Source organism: Patiria miniata, unplaced genomic scaffold (genome assembly GCF_015706575.1).
Source record: "Patiria miniata isolate m_02_andy unplaced genomic scaffold, ASM1570657v1 HiC_scaffold_20, whole genome shotgun sequence".
Classification (NCBI taxonomy): domain Eukaryota; kingdom Metazoa; phylum Echinodermata; class Asteroidea; order Valvatida; family Asterinidae; genus Patiria; species Patiria miniata.
This window is the reverse complement of record NW_024037059.1, coordinates 35,342,594-35,363,167: the sequence shown is the minus strand read 5'-3', so window position 1 is coordinate 35,363,167 and position 20,574 is coordinate 35,342,594. Positions and strand designations below refer to the sequence as shown.

At 38.6% G+C, this 20,574-nt stretch overlaps 1 protein-coding gene across 1 annotated transcript; it reads left to right on the top strand.

The window, feature by feature from the left end:
* The first annotated feature begins 12,000 nt into the window (after positions 1-12,000).
* LOC119728675 (histamine N-methyltransferase-like) lies at positions 12,001-17,949 on the top strand. The gene is made up of 3 exons (XM_038200993.1): positions 12,001-12,206; positions 17,076-17,393; positions 17,513-17,949. The coding sequence occupies exons 1-3, from the start codon at positions 12,005-12,007 to the stop codon at positions 17,851-17,853; spliced, it is 861 nt and encodes a 286-aa protein (XP_038056921.1). The 5' UTR covers positions 12,001-12,004; the 3' UTR covers positions 17,854-17,949.
* The last annotated feature ends 2,625 nt before the right edge of the window (positions 17,950-20,574 follow it).

Genomic DNA, 20,574 nt, shown 5'->3' with positions numbered 1-20,574 from the left:
TCAATTAGCTTTCCCACCTCTTTCCAACAAAGATATGATTTCCTTTATTCCAGTACATGTACTTGTTCGCGGATCATGAACATAGCCTTACAATGTGAAATTCAAAGAAGCCTTTTAATGAGCAGTAATTCATTTCGGTGTTTGCATATCTGCTTGTAATTAATTATTGGCATCACCTGTATTTCAATGCACCTGTCATCTCATACTTGTAAGCATGAAAACCTCGAGAGTGCTAGCAGCACTTCTGTTTGATTTGCTCTTCATGTTCAATTAGTGCTCTTCAACACCTTATTGCTTGTAGAAGTGGTGACATAATTTATCATGTTGGATATTTGCCAATTCTGAGCAGTTCATCTAAAATGCAATTGCATAGACCCACTTAAAAAAATTACATCGTCTGTAACTAGGGCAATGGTTTAGATTAAAGGGAAAATACAACATTTGCAAACATCAATAAATAAAACTACCAAATCATTTTGAAATACCTTGCTGGACTGTTAGTGAATGACAGTGTAAAGCATCCTGTAAAATCATGGCACCTGGTATACTGTCATTTTCAAGAAAAGTGGTATTTTTGTATCAATTTCCAACGCTGATCGGCCGATCAGCGTTGGAAAAAACTGGCTTTTTTTTGCAAATACTGGCCCCAATTGACCATCGCACTTGTTTGCAATCGATTACAAACCTATGAACGGGTACGAGCCAGCTAGACTGGTTCCCTGACCTTACAATTCCCCAATGTATGTAAACTGCTCTGTTTCTTCTTATATGGAGTCAGGGAACCAGACTACAGGAAAATGATTATTTTTCTTGGTGTTTATAGCATTTTTGAACCCAAAACCTCAAAAATGTCAGTGTAACTATATTTGCTATATATTTCCAACCCCCCAATTCCATCCATTTCTGAAAATTACAGTAAAAGCAAATGATGTATATTCCCTTTAACAGCACAATAACAGTTGCTAGTTTTTTTTTCAGGTTTGATAAATGTAGACAAAATGTGCATGTAACTGGAGCTCTAAAAAGTGTTCGCGCACATGGCCCATTAGTTACATGTAGGTGGTATGCAGTCGACTCTCCTTAATACAAACTCAGCCAGACCCAGCCAAAATATTTGTTACATCAGAATTTTGTGAGTGCCGGTCCCATTCATTGTGCACATAAAGCACAGTCGGGACCAAGGCTTTATGTTTGCTTAAACCAGAAATGTAATTTACAGTGTTTGTATTAACGAGAGTCTACTGTACATGTAGGCCTATAACTGTGCTTTGAATATAATGCTACCAAAAAAATTGGGTTGATTTTATTGCATGTCGGATCGTTCTTGTCCACTTGAACATTGTCACAACATTGTACAGTCGAGTCTCATTAATACAAACTTGTTCGGACCTAGCCAAATTGTTTGTTATATCAGAATTGTGTATTAAGAGGAACATCAGTCCTGTTCATTGTGCACATAAATGCACAGTCGGGACTAAGGCTTTATGTTTGTTATAACCAGAACTTTGTATTAACAGAGTTTGTACTAACGAGATTCGACTGTAATTTGTCTTGCAACCTCCATCCTGCAATCTTCTATAATTTTCATTAGGGATTTCATCAATCAATTCAAATTTAAGAAAGTTAGGTTTACACGGAATGTCTTCTAAATTTCCTTATCAAAGTTGTGCATTATGAAGTTATAATTGGTTGCTGATTACACATCACTGCAATGTAACTTATTTCAGTAATATTCACCTTTTCAAGCCTTATTTTTTTTGCAAATCCCGAAATTTATTTTGAGACTGTGATTTGTTCTCAGTATTACAGAAAAGATTTCCATTTTCATTTCGCATTTGCTGGGGTGAACTTTGAACCCAGAACAAACAGATCATATCCTCATTCTATCTTAAGTCTATTTATTTAATTGTGACGTAAACAAAGTCCCATTGAAACAAATTATGATAAATTATTTTTACATTGTTCAAGCAAGTGATACCAAGGTTGATGCTATGACACTGTCATGGCAACTTTGTCATTTTTTACAAACAATATGTTTCTCATGAAACCTATGGAAGTAGCATTGCCAATCTAAATTTGGTATAGACCATTATCGTGTTGCGACCATGTGATTTTTTTCCCATTCAAATCAACATAACCAAAGCGAGGCGGGAAGGAAAAATAGTATGGTTCCTATTGTTGCACAAAAACATTATCTTTCAGTTCTGTTATTCAGGTATGCAACTTTTCCTCGGATCAGCTGATTTCCTCTTTTTTCACTTCCAATGTGTGCCATTGAAAATAGAAAAACACTGTACAAAGTCTTGGAAAGATTTGAATTTCCTCTTTTTTTTGTGACTTCCCAGTTGCATGCCTGGTTATTGGATACAGGGAACATGACTGATGGTTCCTTTTTGCACAAAAACATTATCTTTCAGTTCTGTTACTGGATACAGGGAACATGACTGAAATGGTGGCAGCATGATAAAAGGTCTATTGCATGCACTGTGTTAAAGAAAATGTACGAATACAGGAATAGCTCTAGAGTATAGTAGGCAGTCATACTTTTCTCATATTTATCCACTAGAATGGAATTCCAAGTGTTAGATGAGAGAATTCATACTTTGTGCATTGTACTCACGGTGCTTCATGTTAAAGCTGATTTGTCTAAACTACTTGTTTGTTTACATTACCTTGTGGCTTTGTATAGAAAAATGTCTTGAACTTTGACATCAGAAACTGTTGAAAATGCTATTTGGAACTGGAGAGACAGTGAAAAATTGACATGGTGCCTAAGGGACCATACCAATTCTTTTGCTTGACCTGAGCTAAGTTGTATACAAAAGCGAAAGAAAATGTCCACTGTTTATAGAGCTAGACTGCGATGATATCCAGAATATGTACGGTCAATGGTGCACAGGGATTTAGAATTCCAGCGTTCACGGAGGCTGATGTAATAATAATGTTTAAGGAATTAAGGAATTCTAAATCACAAATATGTATATCCATTTTTATGTTCACCAAGCTGAACCTTTGTAAATCAGATTTCAAGATCTTTAGACGAGTTTAAACAAAATACCTCAGTTATCATAACTTTTCATCATTTTACTAATCAGAAACACATCTGATCCAATTTGCAAACTAAATTGTTTAATTTACAGTGTATGATATAAGTATTTTTTTCAATAATGTGTGCAAGAATAAGACATTTTCATTTTTCTATGCAGCGATTTTTAATCCAAAGATTGCAGTGGCGCTTTGATGTGGTTATTTTTTCAAAGTATGCTTATAGATGATATTTTATGAAAATAAATGGCTGAATATGAAGTACATGGACAACACTGTGTGTTTATATATTTTGAGGCCCAAATGATTTTTGTGCCGTTTTTGTTGGTACATGTAAATTGGAACTCCAATGGAAATCCGCAAAGCCATCAGGATTTATGTACATAATGGTGAGACAAGTCCAAATACATACGGAGTGAGTTAAAAAAAAAACACCAAATGTCGGGACCATTGTTTCAGTGAAGTTCTGCATGTAGCACTTTCAAAATCTAGGATATGAAAGCCCAATTCATAAGCTTTCTTGTAGTACAAGAATCATTCAACAGTCCACGGATCACAAAAAAGTTCAGTGTTCTTTCAGCAAATCGAAGACGAATCACATAAGGATGTGTGAATTGTTTTCGTTTTGCTGAAAAAAACGCACACCTTTTTGCGATCCGTGGACAGAGCTTTAAAACGGTGGTTGTGTTTAAAACTCGGTGGTTGTGTTTAAAACTTGAAAAGTACATGAGTGATTTCATTCTTGTACAAAAAGAAAGCTTATGAATTGTCTTTCATATCCTTGAGTTTGAAAGTGCTGCATGCAGAACTTCACTAAAGCAAAGGTCCCGACATTTGCGTTTCGTTTTTTTTACTCACCCTGTACACGTGTACATGTATAATCCCATGTTTCAGACATTTAATTTATTTAGTTGATAAGTCACAGCACAAAATCATCACAACTTTAACAGATGAAACATTAATTTATTATTTTAGGATATTTGTGATCAAAGTATAAAAAATCCAACTCCACATACTTCCGAAAGTGCAGTTTAGTGGGAATAAACAATTTTATCCCCAGTGATCAGATTATAGTCGGTTATTAATCAGCACTAGTTCTATTTATCCATTAACCAGGCGCGGTTCTACGGGGGGGCTGTAGCCCCCCAAAAATTTTGTCTAGCCCCCCCCCCCCAAATAAATTCCGTAAAAAAAAATGCATTAGCAAAAAGAAGGATTGTGATGTACATGCGAACGGTCTCCCCATAGCCGTGACAAGGGTGCATTAGTTAAGATAGTGTGAATGATTTTAGGATTTTATTGGCGCTCCCTATTGAAAATATGGTATGAGCGCCCCCCCCCCCCCCCCCTATTGATTTTCGGTGGCCTAAGTGTCTGGAAAAAATAACCGGTCAACATTTCAGCACGCCTCCCTGAAAAATTCTGGATCCACCGTGCTAGCCCCCCCCCCCCCCCCCCAAAAAAATATTGGTTCGAGAACCGCGCCTGCCATTAACCGAAGCATTTGCTCATCTCTTCAAGCTACACAGACATTACAAACTTCATGTAGTAATGTACCTTACAACAAACGTCTGAGGGCGCTGTTGACACGGAATGAATTTGAATTCTCTACATTTTCCCATCTACTTACCATTCATTGAGATCTTTGCACAAGTTGACGTTCATCACATTCATAACGTGAACGAAAAACCTTCCTCGTCAACCTGTGAAACCCACACAAAAAATATTGTAGAACAAAAAAGTGGCAATGCTTTTTTAATTGTATAAATGTGAAATTTTAATGATCTCATATACAGTCAACCATTCCTTGCAGGAGGTGACCACACACAACTTAAACACTTCAAATGCTAACTTTCCTCTATTCATCTAAGGGAGATTCTCCAATCAATGACGAATCGGCCTATATTTGAATTTAGCCTCATTTAAATTAAAAGAAAGATGAAGGCCTAATGCTTAAAAAAGACCAATAACACCCCCCCCCCCCCCAAAAAAGGAACCTATTTACGAACCTACTCTAACGACCGTTGTCTGCAAAGAATTGTCTATATAAACGAAAGTATTGGCTTGTTTTTCACGTCCTAAAATATTAAGATACAGCGATATTAGCCGTTGGGCTTGGTGTATACAACAAAATGAAACATAACTAGGCCGGCAATAACATTACATTATTGGACAGAAATAAGCCTTGCAACAATACCAAACCTATATCTATATAATTTAACCAAATCCACCTTAAAATATTGGAATATGTGATACATTCTTCCAAAACTGTAATCCTTTGACTATATAATTGCTGAATGAAACAAATGCACCTCGCATTCCGACATTTTTCAAAATATGACAGCAAATCAGCGAAATCGTAGTGAAATTCTTTGGCATAATTATGCAGAATGTTTGACTGTAGGCCTACGGATAAACATTACAAGAAAACTAGGCCAACCTTTTTTTTTTATTAAAGGCTTTCCTTTCAAAACAAGACTATTATCACCGGAATTACCTTTAATTGTGGCAGTCTCGGCGTCAACAAAAGGGCTTTTATATCGAAAACTCCCTGCAGTGGAGCTGTAAGGATTTCTTTGGCTGATGGATGGCTTGCCTTTCTGATCTATACAGCTGTTTCTTAATTGACTTTGAATCCCGTATCGATTTTCTGTCATCAAATAGTCCAGAGTTTGAAGGAACGACATACTAAGTTGGAATGTCGTCTCCCAGCTGTTCATTTACATACAGTAACCAAAAAAAATAAAGTTATTGTCAGGACCTACTATGAATAGCGAATTCCATCTAATGGAGAACGAGTCGAAGGAAATCGATAAAAGCACAGATATGAATGGCATCAGGAATTATAAACCACATTTGTATGTTTTCTTGTAAGTTTCAGCCAAGTCATGTTGGCTTGTCTTTAGCATGTAATAATATTGAGGCTCGAAAGGTGCGCTGACGCATGATGGCATTCCTCAGCAAAAATACAATAAATTCGGTTGTCCAGTTCGTAGTGTCTATCTTGATCATAAAGCTTTTCACAAACCGTGGGCATTCAATCCGTCATGAAAACAATTTCAGACCCTTAGTGTACTGTGAAAATATAATTATAATTAACTGAAAATGCAAATACTGTACAAATACCCAGTTTACACAAAACCAATACTTTTAATCCCAGATTTATCTACTTGGTGTTTTTTTTACTGATTTTCACGGGAACCATTACGATACATGCATTTCTAAGAACATCATGGATAAAACTGCACGGTAATAAAACTACATGTTCAGCAGTACAACCTCCATTTTGTCAAATAAATACAGCCTTTATTCATTATCCGAACGAGATGATTTCTTCACTTACCTCCAAATTTCCGGGATAAGCTTGACTTACCGAGGCTGAAATTTACTCCAGAAATCGTCACAGTCATTCGACAACAACCAGCACAATATATAAATCCACGCATCTGTCTCGAAATGGCGCCCGCTATTCCTTCAAAATGTGTCCTTTCTTGAAAGTTCGTTTTCTTAATCGTACCTACTCAATGAAATGGAGGGTCTGCAAGGTATTAAAGCACATGAATTACACCGGTTCTGCGAGCAAATTACTGAAGCCAAAAGTCTACGTAATTCACATTCCTCCTGGAGAGTTCTGTTTCAGTCAAGTAATTCAATTGATGCTCAAATCCGCAGAAAATGTTACTGTGAAACTCAGAATATTATGCAACATTGTCCACAATCGTACGCGGCCGACATCAAACGGAGATTAGTATTCCGGCGAAGAAAAACGTCTGTTCTACGCGCAAAATATTCCTCAGTTGCAGGGTCCGTACAGAAACCACTTCTTTGTTGTTCCATAGTTTCTGAAATGAGTATAACCAGAAATTAACTGAAAAAATCCTGTTTTTAGCTGGTCGGGAATTTACAACGTCGCAAGGTGCTTCGACATGAACAATTGACAAAAAAAAATTGAAATTGCAGCGCGGCAGGTTGCGGGTCGTCGCCGTATCACTCAGGTTGACTTATTAATGCGCGCAATAATTTTGTTATTGCCAAGATGTTTGTTAAACGAACTTATTTGTTTGTCTTTCTAATAATTCCGAAGAAATATAAACTATTATAAATACCATCAGAAACTTAGTTATATGGAAGTGTGTATTGGCCGGGAACCCCGAGATCCCAGAAGAGAGCTAAGGGGTTGGCTGGGGCATTGTTATGGCTCAGACCGACCCCTGAATGCTTGGCTAGCACATAACTTTTTGATTTTTTTTTAATCCTCTATTTTTTTTTAACTTTGCTTTAGTTGCATATTTTAGATCTGCCCGGCAGGTCTCCGGTAGTATTTAAAAAGGAATCAATGTATATGTCGTGAATCTATCAATATTAAATAATTGATTATTATCAAAATTAAGTTTCGTTCGATCAATATGACTACGGTAACCGTTCATTTTACGTCAATTGGTAAATTTTGTAAAAGTTAAAAAGAATCCAAAAAAATTCGCCCAAAATTTTGGCCTCAGAAAAACTTTTTTTTTTAATGCTTGACATCGACATGAGCTGATTTTTTGGGTTCAATTAAGTAATTTGGATTTTCGAATTAAAAGCGGGATGCTCAGATCCTTATTCGTTTTGAATAGTGTGCGCAATTTCAGAACTGGAGTGCGCAATTTAAAACCAACTTTTCAAACTGTGTAAAGGCCGGCGAACTGGCTGGATATTTTTGTTCCTACTTTCCCGATATCTTTGGCGCCTATTTTACCCAGTAGCGCACCCAGGATTTACCTGGGGGGGGGGGGGGGGGGGTGCTCACAATTTAGGGGTTTTTGTTCAAACAAAGTGGGTGCTTTTTGTGGGAGGGGGGAATATTTTGACGTTGGTGGCGCCATTTACACCCCTATTATAATACTCGAAAATGTGCCACATACATTTCGGTCAATTCGTGGACCCAAAAAATGAACCCCTCCCCCCAAAAAAAAAAATATTAAAGATTAACAACCTCTACGAGTTGGAGGGGTCAAACCCCCCCCCCCCCCCCCCCCCCCTTGGGCGCGCCACTAATTTCATCCACCTCTGGCCAGTGGCACAGCGGTAGAGGGGTGTTTGCAGAGTGGCAAATTGCAAACTGCTAGCTACAGATTTTAAGGGCGAGCCAGGCGGGCACGTGCGAAGAAAAATCGGGCCGGCGACATCGGCCGGTCGTAGAAAGCTTGTCTCGTCAGTCGGCAGAGATGAAGAGCGCCACCTACTGCCAAAGAGTGTCTATGAGTGTCCGCTTTCAACAGTGCCCCTATAGGTGCAATGAATTGCCATAGACTCCAATCATAAATTTCCCCACTTTAGAAATTCAAGAAAATAATCCCAATTTGCTCACTATAAGGTGTTCGAGACATGCATTAAAACTAAAGCTTAGTTTGATCGTCTTTCTATTTTTCTTCAATTTTTTGCTGGTAATCTGATTGTAAGTTGGGAGAAATTTCCATCCGAATATGATCACCCATCGCCATTTTGAAAAACGGCGCCTACACTCCAATGCAAAATAGAGCGCTTTTAGAGCCCCAATTTCATGCGAATTGCACAGAAATACAAGCTCACGTTCCTGTGCACGGCTTCCATCCTCACTGTTTACGAACCCTCAAGTGCATGGCCCACAATATGCTCAAGTACTGAAGAATTTGAGGGCATGCAAATCGTGATTTGGCCGGCGTACGCTACTTCGGACCCATTTTACTGCCTCAACCCTTTAAACAGCCGCAGCTATAATTTTGCATTTTTTCCAATTTTGGCCAAAAAAATCAATTTCTTCAAACTTGCTTGAAAGATGCCATAGGATCCTAGAACACATTTCAATTCGATTTCTGGACAGATGTGCTTTTCAAAATGAACTTTGGATGAAAATTTGGGGTGAAATCAGTCAGAAATGAGATTTGTTTTTCTCTAAAAATCCTTGATTTTTGCCCAAATATGCAAAATATTGGGTGTTTGAAGGTTAATTGATGCTCCTCTTACCTCTAAAGGAATTTCTGCATCGTTTGGAGAAAAGTCTTTTTTTTGCCAAATTTCATCAAAAAAGTAAGGCTATATAGGTCATGATATGTTACCCAGAATGCCATCCCCACCTCCTTCACAAGATTCTGTGAATGGCATCAGCCCTTAATTCCCGGCCCAGCACCCTAGCCCCTGTTTGCGGGGCGGGGTTACGAGCGAAGCGTTATTGTACGAAACATAAAATATGGACATCTTGAACAGGGCCCCCTAGTGTAAGGTGGTGTCCTGGTTAATGTTGTTTTCATCTACGTTTAAATGTTTTTTGTTTGGTTCTTTATAGAATTAAGGATGTGAACTGTACGTTCTCATCCTTAATTCTGAACGCACTCGATAGCTCAAAAAAGCCTGCATAAGGCCCCCCAAAAAGTCTCCGGTTTCTGGTATGGAGCTTGCCCAAAAAGTGGTGCGGCGACGCGGCTTTTTTTTTTTTTACCTGATTTTGTTTGCTTCCAATGTCGGCTGATGACTGCAAATGGTGCCCGACTAAACTTAGTGCAAATATATGGGAGTCCAGAGAGGCCACATCAAGCTTATTCTCGACCATAACCCAATCTAAAAACACGTTAAAATTGTGCAGCAGCATGATTCCAGTCAAACCAGTGAGTTTGGCGGTTTTGAGACATCATCTTTCATTGAAAAAACAACTTTTACATTTTGCCGACGCGCATGGCTACGAATGTGGGCTTTAAATTGTGGGCACCATTTTTTGAACAAAATTCAACTTTTAACAAATTTGTAAAAAAAAATGTTTCAGTCCCCCCCCCCCAACCAAATCCTGGGTGCGCCACTGCACCGCCCTAACACACGTTTGTTTTACATACCTAGTGTGGACATTCCTTTGTTTCTGGTTCATGTAGATAAGAAAAACCAGTGAAAAAAACTCCTTTTACTCACACTGTTAAAACTCTTTCAATCCATTTTTTTCCTATGATTCCCTTTAGTGTTTCTCTTCATTTTGCCACGAATAAACCTAATCCCAAAATGCCTCTAAACCTGTTTTCCAGAGAGGGAATTACAAAGCTTGTGTGGACGTGGGCAAGTCCACACAACGTCGCTGCTACCTGGTTTACGGTGCCAGGGCATCTTTTGTTCGGAAGTCCGATGAATGTAATGCACTATCGCAATATGCCCCTTTCTCAGGCTTACAGGGGATAATAACATCCAGAGGGATAAAAAAAAAAGTACTATCAAATATCAATTGTATTGATATTGTACACAAATAAAGTAAAAGTGGCCTAAATTGTAGACAGGCTTTTAATTTTGGATTGCAATTACTTATTTGGTGTATTCTGAAGAATCCAAGGCCACAGGAAATAACCTGAGTGAATGAATGACTTAATAAGTTGATTATTTTCCAATTCAGATTAGGCAAAATAAAAAAAAAACATGTTGAGCGTCCTGCCTCTTTGACAAAAAGGAAGGAGGAGGCACTTTTTTTTTTTTTTTTCTTTTCAAAATGGCCGCCCGACACATTTTTCAAGACAACACGGCCGGTACTCCTAGAACTATGAGGCTCCGCGTGAGCGGAGCCTCATAGATCAAGAAGCCCGCAAAATTGCCTGCAGCACAAAACACTAATAAAGTACAAAAACGTCCATCAAAATGCAGCCATTTCACACAGAACCGCTGCACAGTTTGCCCCTATACTCCGTACTTTATCTCTTGACATACTCACGTATCTTGTGCGGAACTAACATAGGTGGATTCTGTCGGTTTTTAGGCCAAAATGATGAAAAATATGCCCTTTCCGCATTGAGCCAACCTGACACTTGTACGCATGCACATCATTTCGCTTGTACCGTACCCCCCGCGGTGCGCTCCGAGCGAACCGAAAATCATCGCTCGATCATATGCGTGCACGTTTCAAGTGTCAGGTTGGCTCAATGCGGAAAGGGCATATTTTTCATCATTTTGGCCTAAAAACCGACAGAATCCACCTATGTTAGTTCCGCACAAGATACGTGAGTATGTCAAGAGATAAAGTACGGAGTAAAGGGGCAAACTGTGCAGCGGTTCTGTGTAAAATGGCTGCATTTTGATGGACGTTTTTGTACTTTATTAGTGTTTTGTGCTGCAGGCAATTTTGCGGGCTTCTTGATCTATGAGGCTCTGCTCACGCGGAGCCTCATAGTTCTAGGAGTACACAGCCGGGCTATTTTTCAAGATGGTTACCAGCTTTTTTCAAAATGGCCGCCACTTGGACTCAGGAAATGACATATTGGCTTCTTATGGGCAAGATGCAACAGAAAATGAGACCAAAATGATGTAACTATGCAGAACCGAACATCTCTTCTGCGCAGAGATCGTTAAAATTTATCAATTTTTGTTTAAAAAAAAAAAAAAAAAAAAAAAAAGGAGGCGGCCTCTAAAAAGGAAGCGGGCGGGGACGCTAAACATGTTTTTTTTTTACTTCGCCTTATTTTAATGTTAAATATGTGCATTAAACTTTTCATTTATTTACTTCTGTATGAAGGTCACCGTCTTCCAAATTCTTTGTATGTGAAATAGATCAAAGGTATTGGGCTTTGCCAATTGAGAATGTATGTAATTGACTGCTATATAAATGTACCTATGTTTTCGAGGATTCATTTGAACTTTTCTGTTGTAGACTGCATGTTATTGAACCAACAGATTTACGTACCCTGACAATGCCTTGAATGACTGAAAGGGTTTGTGACCTCATATATTTCTGTACAAAATGCGCCTGCGCAACACAATTGGTTGAGGATGTGCGTGGTCCCCTTGATACTGAACTGATCCTACCCAAAACTAAAGCTACAAAATCCCTGCAGTATGCATTTCTTTCCATACAAGTGTGCACAACACATGTACATGTAGTGTGACCTCGTATGTATGTTACGCCCCAACTATTGCATCGGTCCCAAGGCCCTTTTATATTTGTGCAAGGCGAGGGTACCTCTATGGTGACCAAAAGATGGCATCGACTTTAAGGACTTTATTCCACGATCCAGACTACTATGTGAAGTCTTTCCATTGTTACGCTGCCCAATGTGACAAGTTCAGCTTGCTCGCTAGCTGGGGCGAACGTGTGTTTGGCGATGCGGTGCTCACCAAAATCAAGACCACACTTGGCGAGAATGAGGAGTTGCGAGTTTTAGGGGTTGGAAGTGGATCAGGTACGTATAGGACCAAAATAGCAGTCCTTTTTTCTATGGTTCAATTAACACCACCTGATTGATGATTTAATTAGACACTATATAGCTTATCATACGATATATAGCTTATCATTATACGGTATATAGCGGTCTATATGAGTACACATGTTTTATGCGCACAAAGTCACAATTATAGGCGTAGCCGGTATACTTTGACAAGCGCTGTCAGATCACGCTATTAAACTACATGTATCATGAAATTTTGCTCAGAAAATTAATGCAGAAATAATTGAATTACTTCGCTTCTTATTTTGCAAAGCAAGTATATCTTGTACTAAGTAAGTGCCATTAATCGCCTATGAATAGCAGTGGCGGAACACTTATGAAAGTTTGGCCGGGGGATTCCGTTTCAAATTCGAAAAGCGGGAGGGGGGAGGGTAACTAAGCTTATTCATTAATAGGGGCGTCCTTTTCCAAGAGAACACGCTATTGACAACCACGGGTTGCAAAACTATAGTAGGTCCAACGCACTGCAAAATGAAGAACAGTTATAAAGTACAGATAACCAAAATATAATTTGATCGTTGGAAATACAACATTGTCAAGAAAGCTACAACATAATTTCTATAAACATGCATTTTTACTATGTATTGAGGGCGTTATGGGGACTTTTTTTGAAAAATATGTTGCCAACCATGGCTTCAATTTATGCGCTTGCCGCATCCCATATACATGAAGCCCGGGAAGGGACAGGGTGGAATTTCTTTTTTGGAGTTTGCTAATTCGTTCCCACGAATTACTAATTCGTTCGCACGAATTACTAATTCGTTCGCACGAATTAGTAATTCGTGCGAAGGAATTAGGAATTCGTGCGAACGAAATATAGTGGAGCTGCTTAGGTCCATTTTTGGCCCAAATCGTGCACTTTGTGGTAAAAGCATGAAATTTGGCAGGTTGGGTCCAAATGGGCTAGAATTCATTTTAAGATCGGGACCCATCCTGGATCTTGCCCATTTTGGGGGCGGAGCTTGATTTTTTTTTAAAAGGGGGTGCAAACAATACAAACTCATAAAAATCGTATTTAACATCCATTTTCCTTGTTTTTCTATGGTTTGAAATAAACTTAAACATAAAATATAACATTCTAGCATTCGAACACCAGTTAATTTCCACCCATTTTGTGGGCGTGGCCTAAATGTACAAAAGAGGCGGTATATATTAGCAGTTTGGTTCTAATATGGAAAACATTATTCGGTTTGGTAGTAAAATCCTGAAAATTGGCCAGTTAAAATGGGCTGAAAATAATTTTAAGAGGTGAACACATCTTGGATCTTGCACAATTTTTGGGGGGGGCGGAGCTTGATTTTTCAAAAAGTGGAGTGCAAAAAATTTAAAAACTCAGAAAAACTGTATTTAACATCCATTTTCCTTTGTTCTTCATGCTTGAAATAAACTTAGACATGAGAAATAACTTTATGAGAAATAACACGTTAAAATTGTGCAGCAGCAGGATTCCAGTCGAACCAGTGAGTTTGGTGGTTTGAGACATCATCTTACATTGAAAGACATCATCTTACATTGCCGACGCGCATGGCTATGGCGACGCGCGAGCATACCAGAAACCAGAGCCTTTTTTGGCCTAATAATCGTTTTCTTCGTTTCGTATGAATAAAAAGGAGTAAATGCTTCAGATTTCAAATATGCACTTGTCATTTACAAGGCTGGGTTGGGGCAACCTTGAAATTATAAAGCAAAATAATTCTGCGCATAAACTACTGCATTTATTAAAGTTCATAAAGTACAAATGATACCATATGTTTGTATGAATAAAGCATGGCATTTGCTTTTTCTACCACTTTCGAAGCATTTACTCGCATCTGTATGAATGAAAATTAAGCAAACACTTTTGCTAAAAACCATTTGCTCTTGAGTAAATGGCCTGCACAATGTAAAGCTTTACACGTTTATAAGTTTGCAGAAAATAAAACTATCGTAACCGAAACGGAAAGCGTCACCGGGGAGGGTCACGTGCTGGAGGACAGATACAAAAAAAGCGCATCAAACGCGACGAACGCAATGCCGTTTACGTGCACAATGCGCTTTGCATCGGCACCCGTGGTCTACATGTGGATTGGGTTTTCAGTCCCTACCTGATTCCGTGGGTTTTCCCCAGACTATTCTTCTGGGGTTTTCCTCCCACCTCTAAAACTGTAATTTCTTCTCATTGTCTTCTCTCTACGTTTTTTTTTTCGGGGTTTGCGAGCTACAGTGCCTGGGGCATGCACTTTTGAGGATCCTTGGTTTCATTACCAGAAAAAAATTATTTATCGTTTACTTCGTTTCGTATGAATATAAAGGAGTAAATGCTTCAGATTTTAAATATGTACTTGTCATTTACAAGGCTGGTTTGGGGCAACCTTGAAATTATAAAGTAAAATACTTCTGCGCAAAAACTACTGCATTTATTAAAGTTCATAAAGTACAAATGATACCATGTTCGTATGAATAAAACATGGCATTTGCTTTTGCTACCATTTTGAAGCATTTACTCGCATCTGTATGAATGAAAATTAAGCAAACACTTTTACTAAAAACCGTTTGCTAAATTCTGAAAATAATTACTTTTACCTTTAAGCTTTTGCTACACTATAAGCGTTTACTTCGTTTCTTATGAATAAAAAGGAGTAAATGCTACACATTTTAAATATTTACTAGTCATATTTCAAGGTTGGGTTGGGGCTACCTTGAAAATATACAAGCACATAATTATGCGCAAAAATTACTGCATTTATTAATGTTAATCGCGAAAAAGTACAAATAATACCATACGGTAGTTCGTATGAATAAAAACTGGCATTTGCATTTCTCCCATCTGTACGTTTCGTATGAATATAAAGGTGTAAATGCTTCAGATTTCAAATATGCACTTGTCATTCACAAGGCTGGGTTGGGGCAACCTTGAAATTATAAAGCAAATAATTCTGCGCAAAAGCTACAGCATTTATTATATGTTAATCGCGAAAAATTAATATTAACAAAGTTCATAAAGTACAAATGATACCATGTTCGTATGAATAAAACATGGCATTTGCTTTTACTTCCAATTTTGAAGCATTTACTAGCATCTGTATGAATGAAAATTAAGCAAACACGTTCGTGTAGGTTTTATATGAATTAATCCCTAATCCCTATGATCTCAGAATAAATACAAGATTGCTATTGTTTTAGCCACTGTGACCTTGACCCTTGACCAAGAACAATCCACAAACCAAATTTGAAGTTCACATGTAAAGTATTTCTCAAGTTATCGCGCTGACAAAATTTCTTTTGTTTTAGCCACTGTGACCTTGACCCTTGACCTTTTGGCCCCAAATGCAATAGGCTTCTTTGGATTGCAAGGACAATCTACAAACCAAATTTGAAGTTCATATGTAAAGTATATCTCAAGTTATCACGCTGACAAAATTTCTGTTGTTTTAGCCACTGTGACCTTGACCCTTGACCTTTTAGCCCAAAATGGAATAGGCTTCTTAGGATTGCCAAGGACAATCCACAAACCAAATTTGAAGTTCATATGTAAAGTATTTCTCAAGTTATCGCGCTGACAAAATTTCTATTGTTTCAGCCACTGTGACCTTGACCCTTGACCTTTCGGCCCCAAATGCAATAGGCTTCTTAGGATTACCAAGAAAAATACACAAACCAAATTTGAAGTTCATATGATTTTGATAGTGCTACATGCAGAACTTCATTAAAAAAAATTGTCCTGCCATTTGGGTTTCCTTTTTTGACTCACCCTGTGTAAGTCACTTGTAGACAATCATAACAATTTAGATATGATTTTTTTTATAGCCGCCTACTTTAAAATGTAGCTCCACCCCTAAAGGGCAACAATTAGTCTTGCAACCGTTTAAACTTATCTTTATAGTGTATGGTAAACATAGTTAACCGATGGAAAAGTTGTGTTTTTACCAGCAAAAATGATGATTTTCCCTCGTTTGAATCAAGCTGCTCCAATGCTCCATATTTAGGCCACGCCCGCAAAAGGGTGAAAATAACACGTTAGAATGTTAGAATTTACATCCACTTTGTTTCAAAGCATGAGAAACAAAGTGAATGTAAAATACAGTTTTCTGAGTTTTCTTTTTTTGCACTCCCCTTTTTGAAAAATCAAGCTCCGCCCCCCAAATGGGCAAGATCCAAGATGCGTTCACCTCTAAAAATTATGTTCGCCCATTTCAATTGGACATGCCAATTTTCAGAATTTTACCACCAAACTGAATGATGTTTTCCATATTAGAACCAAACTGCTAATATATACCGCCTCTTTTACCATTTAGACCACGCCCACAAAATGGGTGGAAAATTAACAGGTGTTAGAATGCTAGAATGTCTTATTTCATGTTTAAGTTTATTTCAAAGCGTAAAAAACCAAGGAAATTTGATGTTACATACAGTTTTCATGAGTTTGTATTGTTTGCACCCCCTTTTAAAAAAAATCAAGCTCCGCCCCCAAAATGGGCAAGATCCAGGATGGGTCCCGATCTTAAAATGATTTTTAGCCCATTTTGACCCCACATGCCGAATTTCATGCTTTTACCACAAAGTGCACAATTTTTCGCTTAGCAGCTCCACTAATAGGAATTCGTGCGAACGAATTAGCAATTCGTGCGAACGAATTAGCAATTCGTGCGAACGAATTAGGAAATTCCGAAAAAAAAATTCCACCCTGTCCCTTCCCGGGCTTCATACATATAAAATGGTGCCAATGTTTACAAACAAAAGAAAGGTCAATATATCTACTTTGACTCGGACGTACCAGTCCAGATTGTGTTCAGCGGTTTTTCATTTCTTGTAAGTGATAATTGGTGGATTTCTTACTTAAATAAGGTGAGATGGACGTCACAATGTTGACCAAACTTCTGCAGCGCTTCCCACTCATCAACAACCGTGTAGTTGAGCCAGCAGAGGGCCAGATAGCAATGTACAAGGCACTTGTACAAAGCAAGGCTCACGAGCTACACGGTGTGAATTGTGACTGGCGGCGGCAGACGATTGACCAGTACGAGAAGGCGGGAGATTTGACCAAGTTTCATTTCGTCCACGCGGTGCAGTCTTTGTACTACGTGGAAGATCCCGATCGCTCATTGATGTATCTTTACAACCTTGTGGAACCCGGTGGAGTTTTGCTCGTGACAATCAATTCAGGTAAACGAATTTTTTTTGTCAGATTGAAGTATGATTTTGGAAGGTACGTAAATTCATAGCAGAGGACATACAGAATGAAATTCATAACTCAAATCCAATACGAATTTTTTTCCCCTCAGAGAAAAGCCAGCATTGTCTCTTCTGGTGTTTGCAAGACAACCTATTTAAACACGTCACCACAGCCAGCATCCGGGACTCTTTGAACAGACGAGGTATCCCCTACGCAGAGTACGCCCAACCCTCGCGCATCGACGTCACCAAGTGCTTCGATCCATCGTCAGAAGAGGGCGCCCAAGTGCTAGACGTACTCACCCACATCATGAAGTTCAAGGAGACGGCGTCTGCGGAATTACAAGCGGAGCTGATGCAGCGACTTGCTGAATGTTCCGAGAGGCATGGGGACGGAGCGTTTGTGAGCAACGACTGGGATGCGGTTGTCGTCAGCAAACCAGTGGATTAAATCATAGAGCAAACGGGCCTTCATAGGCCGATGTGATTATTGTACACACAACAGAAACTGGCAAGAATTTTTTTCTTAATACATATCTTCGGACAATAATTAAAAATCTATTTAAAAAAGATTTGTTGATGTACCCTGTAACGTGGCGCGGCCCCCAACGTGGCGCACTTTGATTTTTCGCCTGTAGCGCTTAGCTAGAGCAAAAGTTTTAACTGAAATTTTACAGAAAGTGAAATTTCATCAAGTTCTAAACACTCATGTTCATAAATCGCGAGTTTATTTGTCCGTTACAAAGTTAGAAGAAAACATTATTTTGGCGTGATTTTCCGATTTTATTTTCAAGTGCAAAGTGAACCCTGTGAAAATGCCCCGAAAAATAAGAAAATAATTTTCTGACAAGCATCTGGCTGGGTAGGTAAGCAGAGATAATAATGATTTATCAGAATTTATCAAGTTTGCAGAAATTCTTAAATGTTAATTTGGAATTTTCCGAGATTTATTTAAGTGCGCCACGTTAGGGAACACTCCTTCAATTTGTACCCAATTTCCGGACGCCACCGTTTTTGAATTTCGGATTAAAGTTTATGAATTCGAAATTGTTCACAGAGGTTAAATAGCAAGCATTAATAGGGTTAAAAGTACTGCATGAATTTGAGGTTTGTCAACAAAGAGGCTTGGCAACACTACACGAGGAAAGTTGGGTAAGCTTTGAAGTGCGCCGCGTTTTTTGTTTTTTTTTCCTTTTTTTTTTTTTCTCTTCAAGCTTGGATTGTACAGACAAGGTGGGGTACTATTTTGCTTTTTTGGTATCCTCATGTACATTGGTGTCCTCCATAATTTGCCTTGGTGCTTTTGATCATTTGCCTTGGTGCAATTTCCCATTCCTTGGTGCTCTTTGGTAAAAAAAATTGAGGAGGTGCGGAAATAGAGGGCGCTGTTGGAGCTACCGCGGAACATTTTGGAAAAAAAAAAGATCGACGCGCATGCTTAAAATCGACGCGCGCGCTGACCAGAGACCGACTTATTTTTTTTTTTGGCCTTACCTATATCTTGTTGTTGCCCTAGTCTATCCAGCTTTCTATCCCTGAAAAAAAATCTACCGTGGAAAATCGCCCTATAATCACCCTTCACCAGCAGATACACACGGAATGTTTGTATATTATGCACACAATTGAAACTGGGTAAATTAATTGATACCTCACGTATCTCTAAACCTATTTTGGTCTAGAAACTTACGGGGATATTGCTGCATGTTGTTGCCCTACTATCTGGCTTTCTATCCATGTAAGATTTGTTTTGATAATCCCAAATTCATGTTCAATCATTCTTGTCAGCCACTGCGGCCCTCGGCCACCATTTCATGTCAGTCATGTTCCTTGTATCCAATAACAGTACTGAATCATAATGGTTTTTGTGCAAAAGGGAACCAGGCTATTTTTCCTTCCAGCCTCGCTTTGGTTACGTTGATTTGAATGGGGAAAAAATCATGAAGGCCGCAACATGATAATGGTCTATACACGCGGGATGTTTTCTTTTTTAACCACACAACTTATGGCTAAGATTCAATTAGGCCAAAAAAAGCCTCCGGTTTCTGGTATGGAGCTTGCCCAAAAAGTGGTGCGGCGACGCGGCTTTTTTTTTTTTTTTTACCTGATTTTTTTTGCTTCCAATGTTGGCTGATGACTGCAAATGGTGCCCGACTAAACTTAGTGCAATATGGGAGTCCAGAGAGGCCACATCAAGCTTATTCTCGACCATAACCCAATCTAAAAACACGTTAAAATTGTGCAGCAGCATGATTCCAGTCAAACCAGTGAGTTTGGCGGTTTTGAGACATCATCTTTCATTGAAAAAAAAACTTTTTCATTTTGCCGACGCGCATGGCAACGGCGACGCGCGCGCATACCAGAAACCGGAGACTTTTTTTTTTTAGGCCTTAGTATGCAGCCTCATACAAGCAACCTGTCGGCTGGCTCCTTAGGCCGAATAAAAAAAACATGTTTCTCGTCCAGGTGTTTGAAAAAAAAAGGAGGAAGCGGGGCTTTTTATTATTTGTCGTGTTTTATTTTCAATGAAATAATTTTTTAAAAATGAATAACATAATATAATAAATTTGCGGGGTGAATATACAAGAGAGGTCACCCACTGAAAAAAGGCGCTCTCTCTTGCCCACAATATTTCAAAAAAGGCGTATATGGATAGGTAGCAGTCATCAAGGCAATACATTTGTCTTGCTGTAACATACCAGAAATAAACCTTTTAAGCACTCATTGTTACTGAACTAAAATAACGAAGGATGCCCTATAAGATGGCCGCTATACTCATAAAATCTACCCATGAGGTCTAAGAAATACGAAGGCTGCTCAAGTTTAAGGAATAAGTCAATCTGGCATGAAATGTCATCATGGCCTACGTCAAAGTGAAAATGCACAAAACGCTGCTCCGTCCCATCAATTCAAAACTTTTATTTTTCGATTCATTGACATTCAACGGTTGTATTCAAAAATGCTATCAAAAGCTTGGAAAACACAACGACTATCCTCTATCAATAGAATTTCTGTAGAAATATAACTCTGCAGTTTTTCTAGTATATATTTTCCTGCTCAGTCTTGCAATTGACTTTGTATTTCGTTAATCCTTAAGAAATTTGAGATAATTAACACACTGTTATAATGCAACTCAAAATAATTATAATATACACGACTACATGTAATTGTCGCA

Coding starts and splice junctions, on each gene's coding strand:
- LOC119728675 (XM_038200993.1), top strand. CDS start 12,005: ATGGCATCGACTTTAAGGACTTTATTCCACGATCCAGACTACTATGTG. Junction 12,207..17,075: donor AGGGGTTGGAAGTGGATCAG/GTACGTATAGGA, acceptor TACTTAAATAAG/GTGAGATGGACGTCACAATG. Junction 17,394..17,512: donor GCTCGTGACAATCAATTCAG/GTAAACGAATTT, acceptor TTTTCCCCTCAG/AGAAAAGCCAGCATTGTCTC.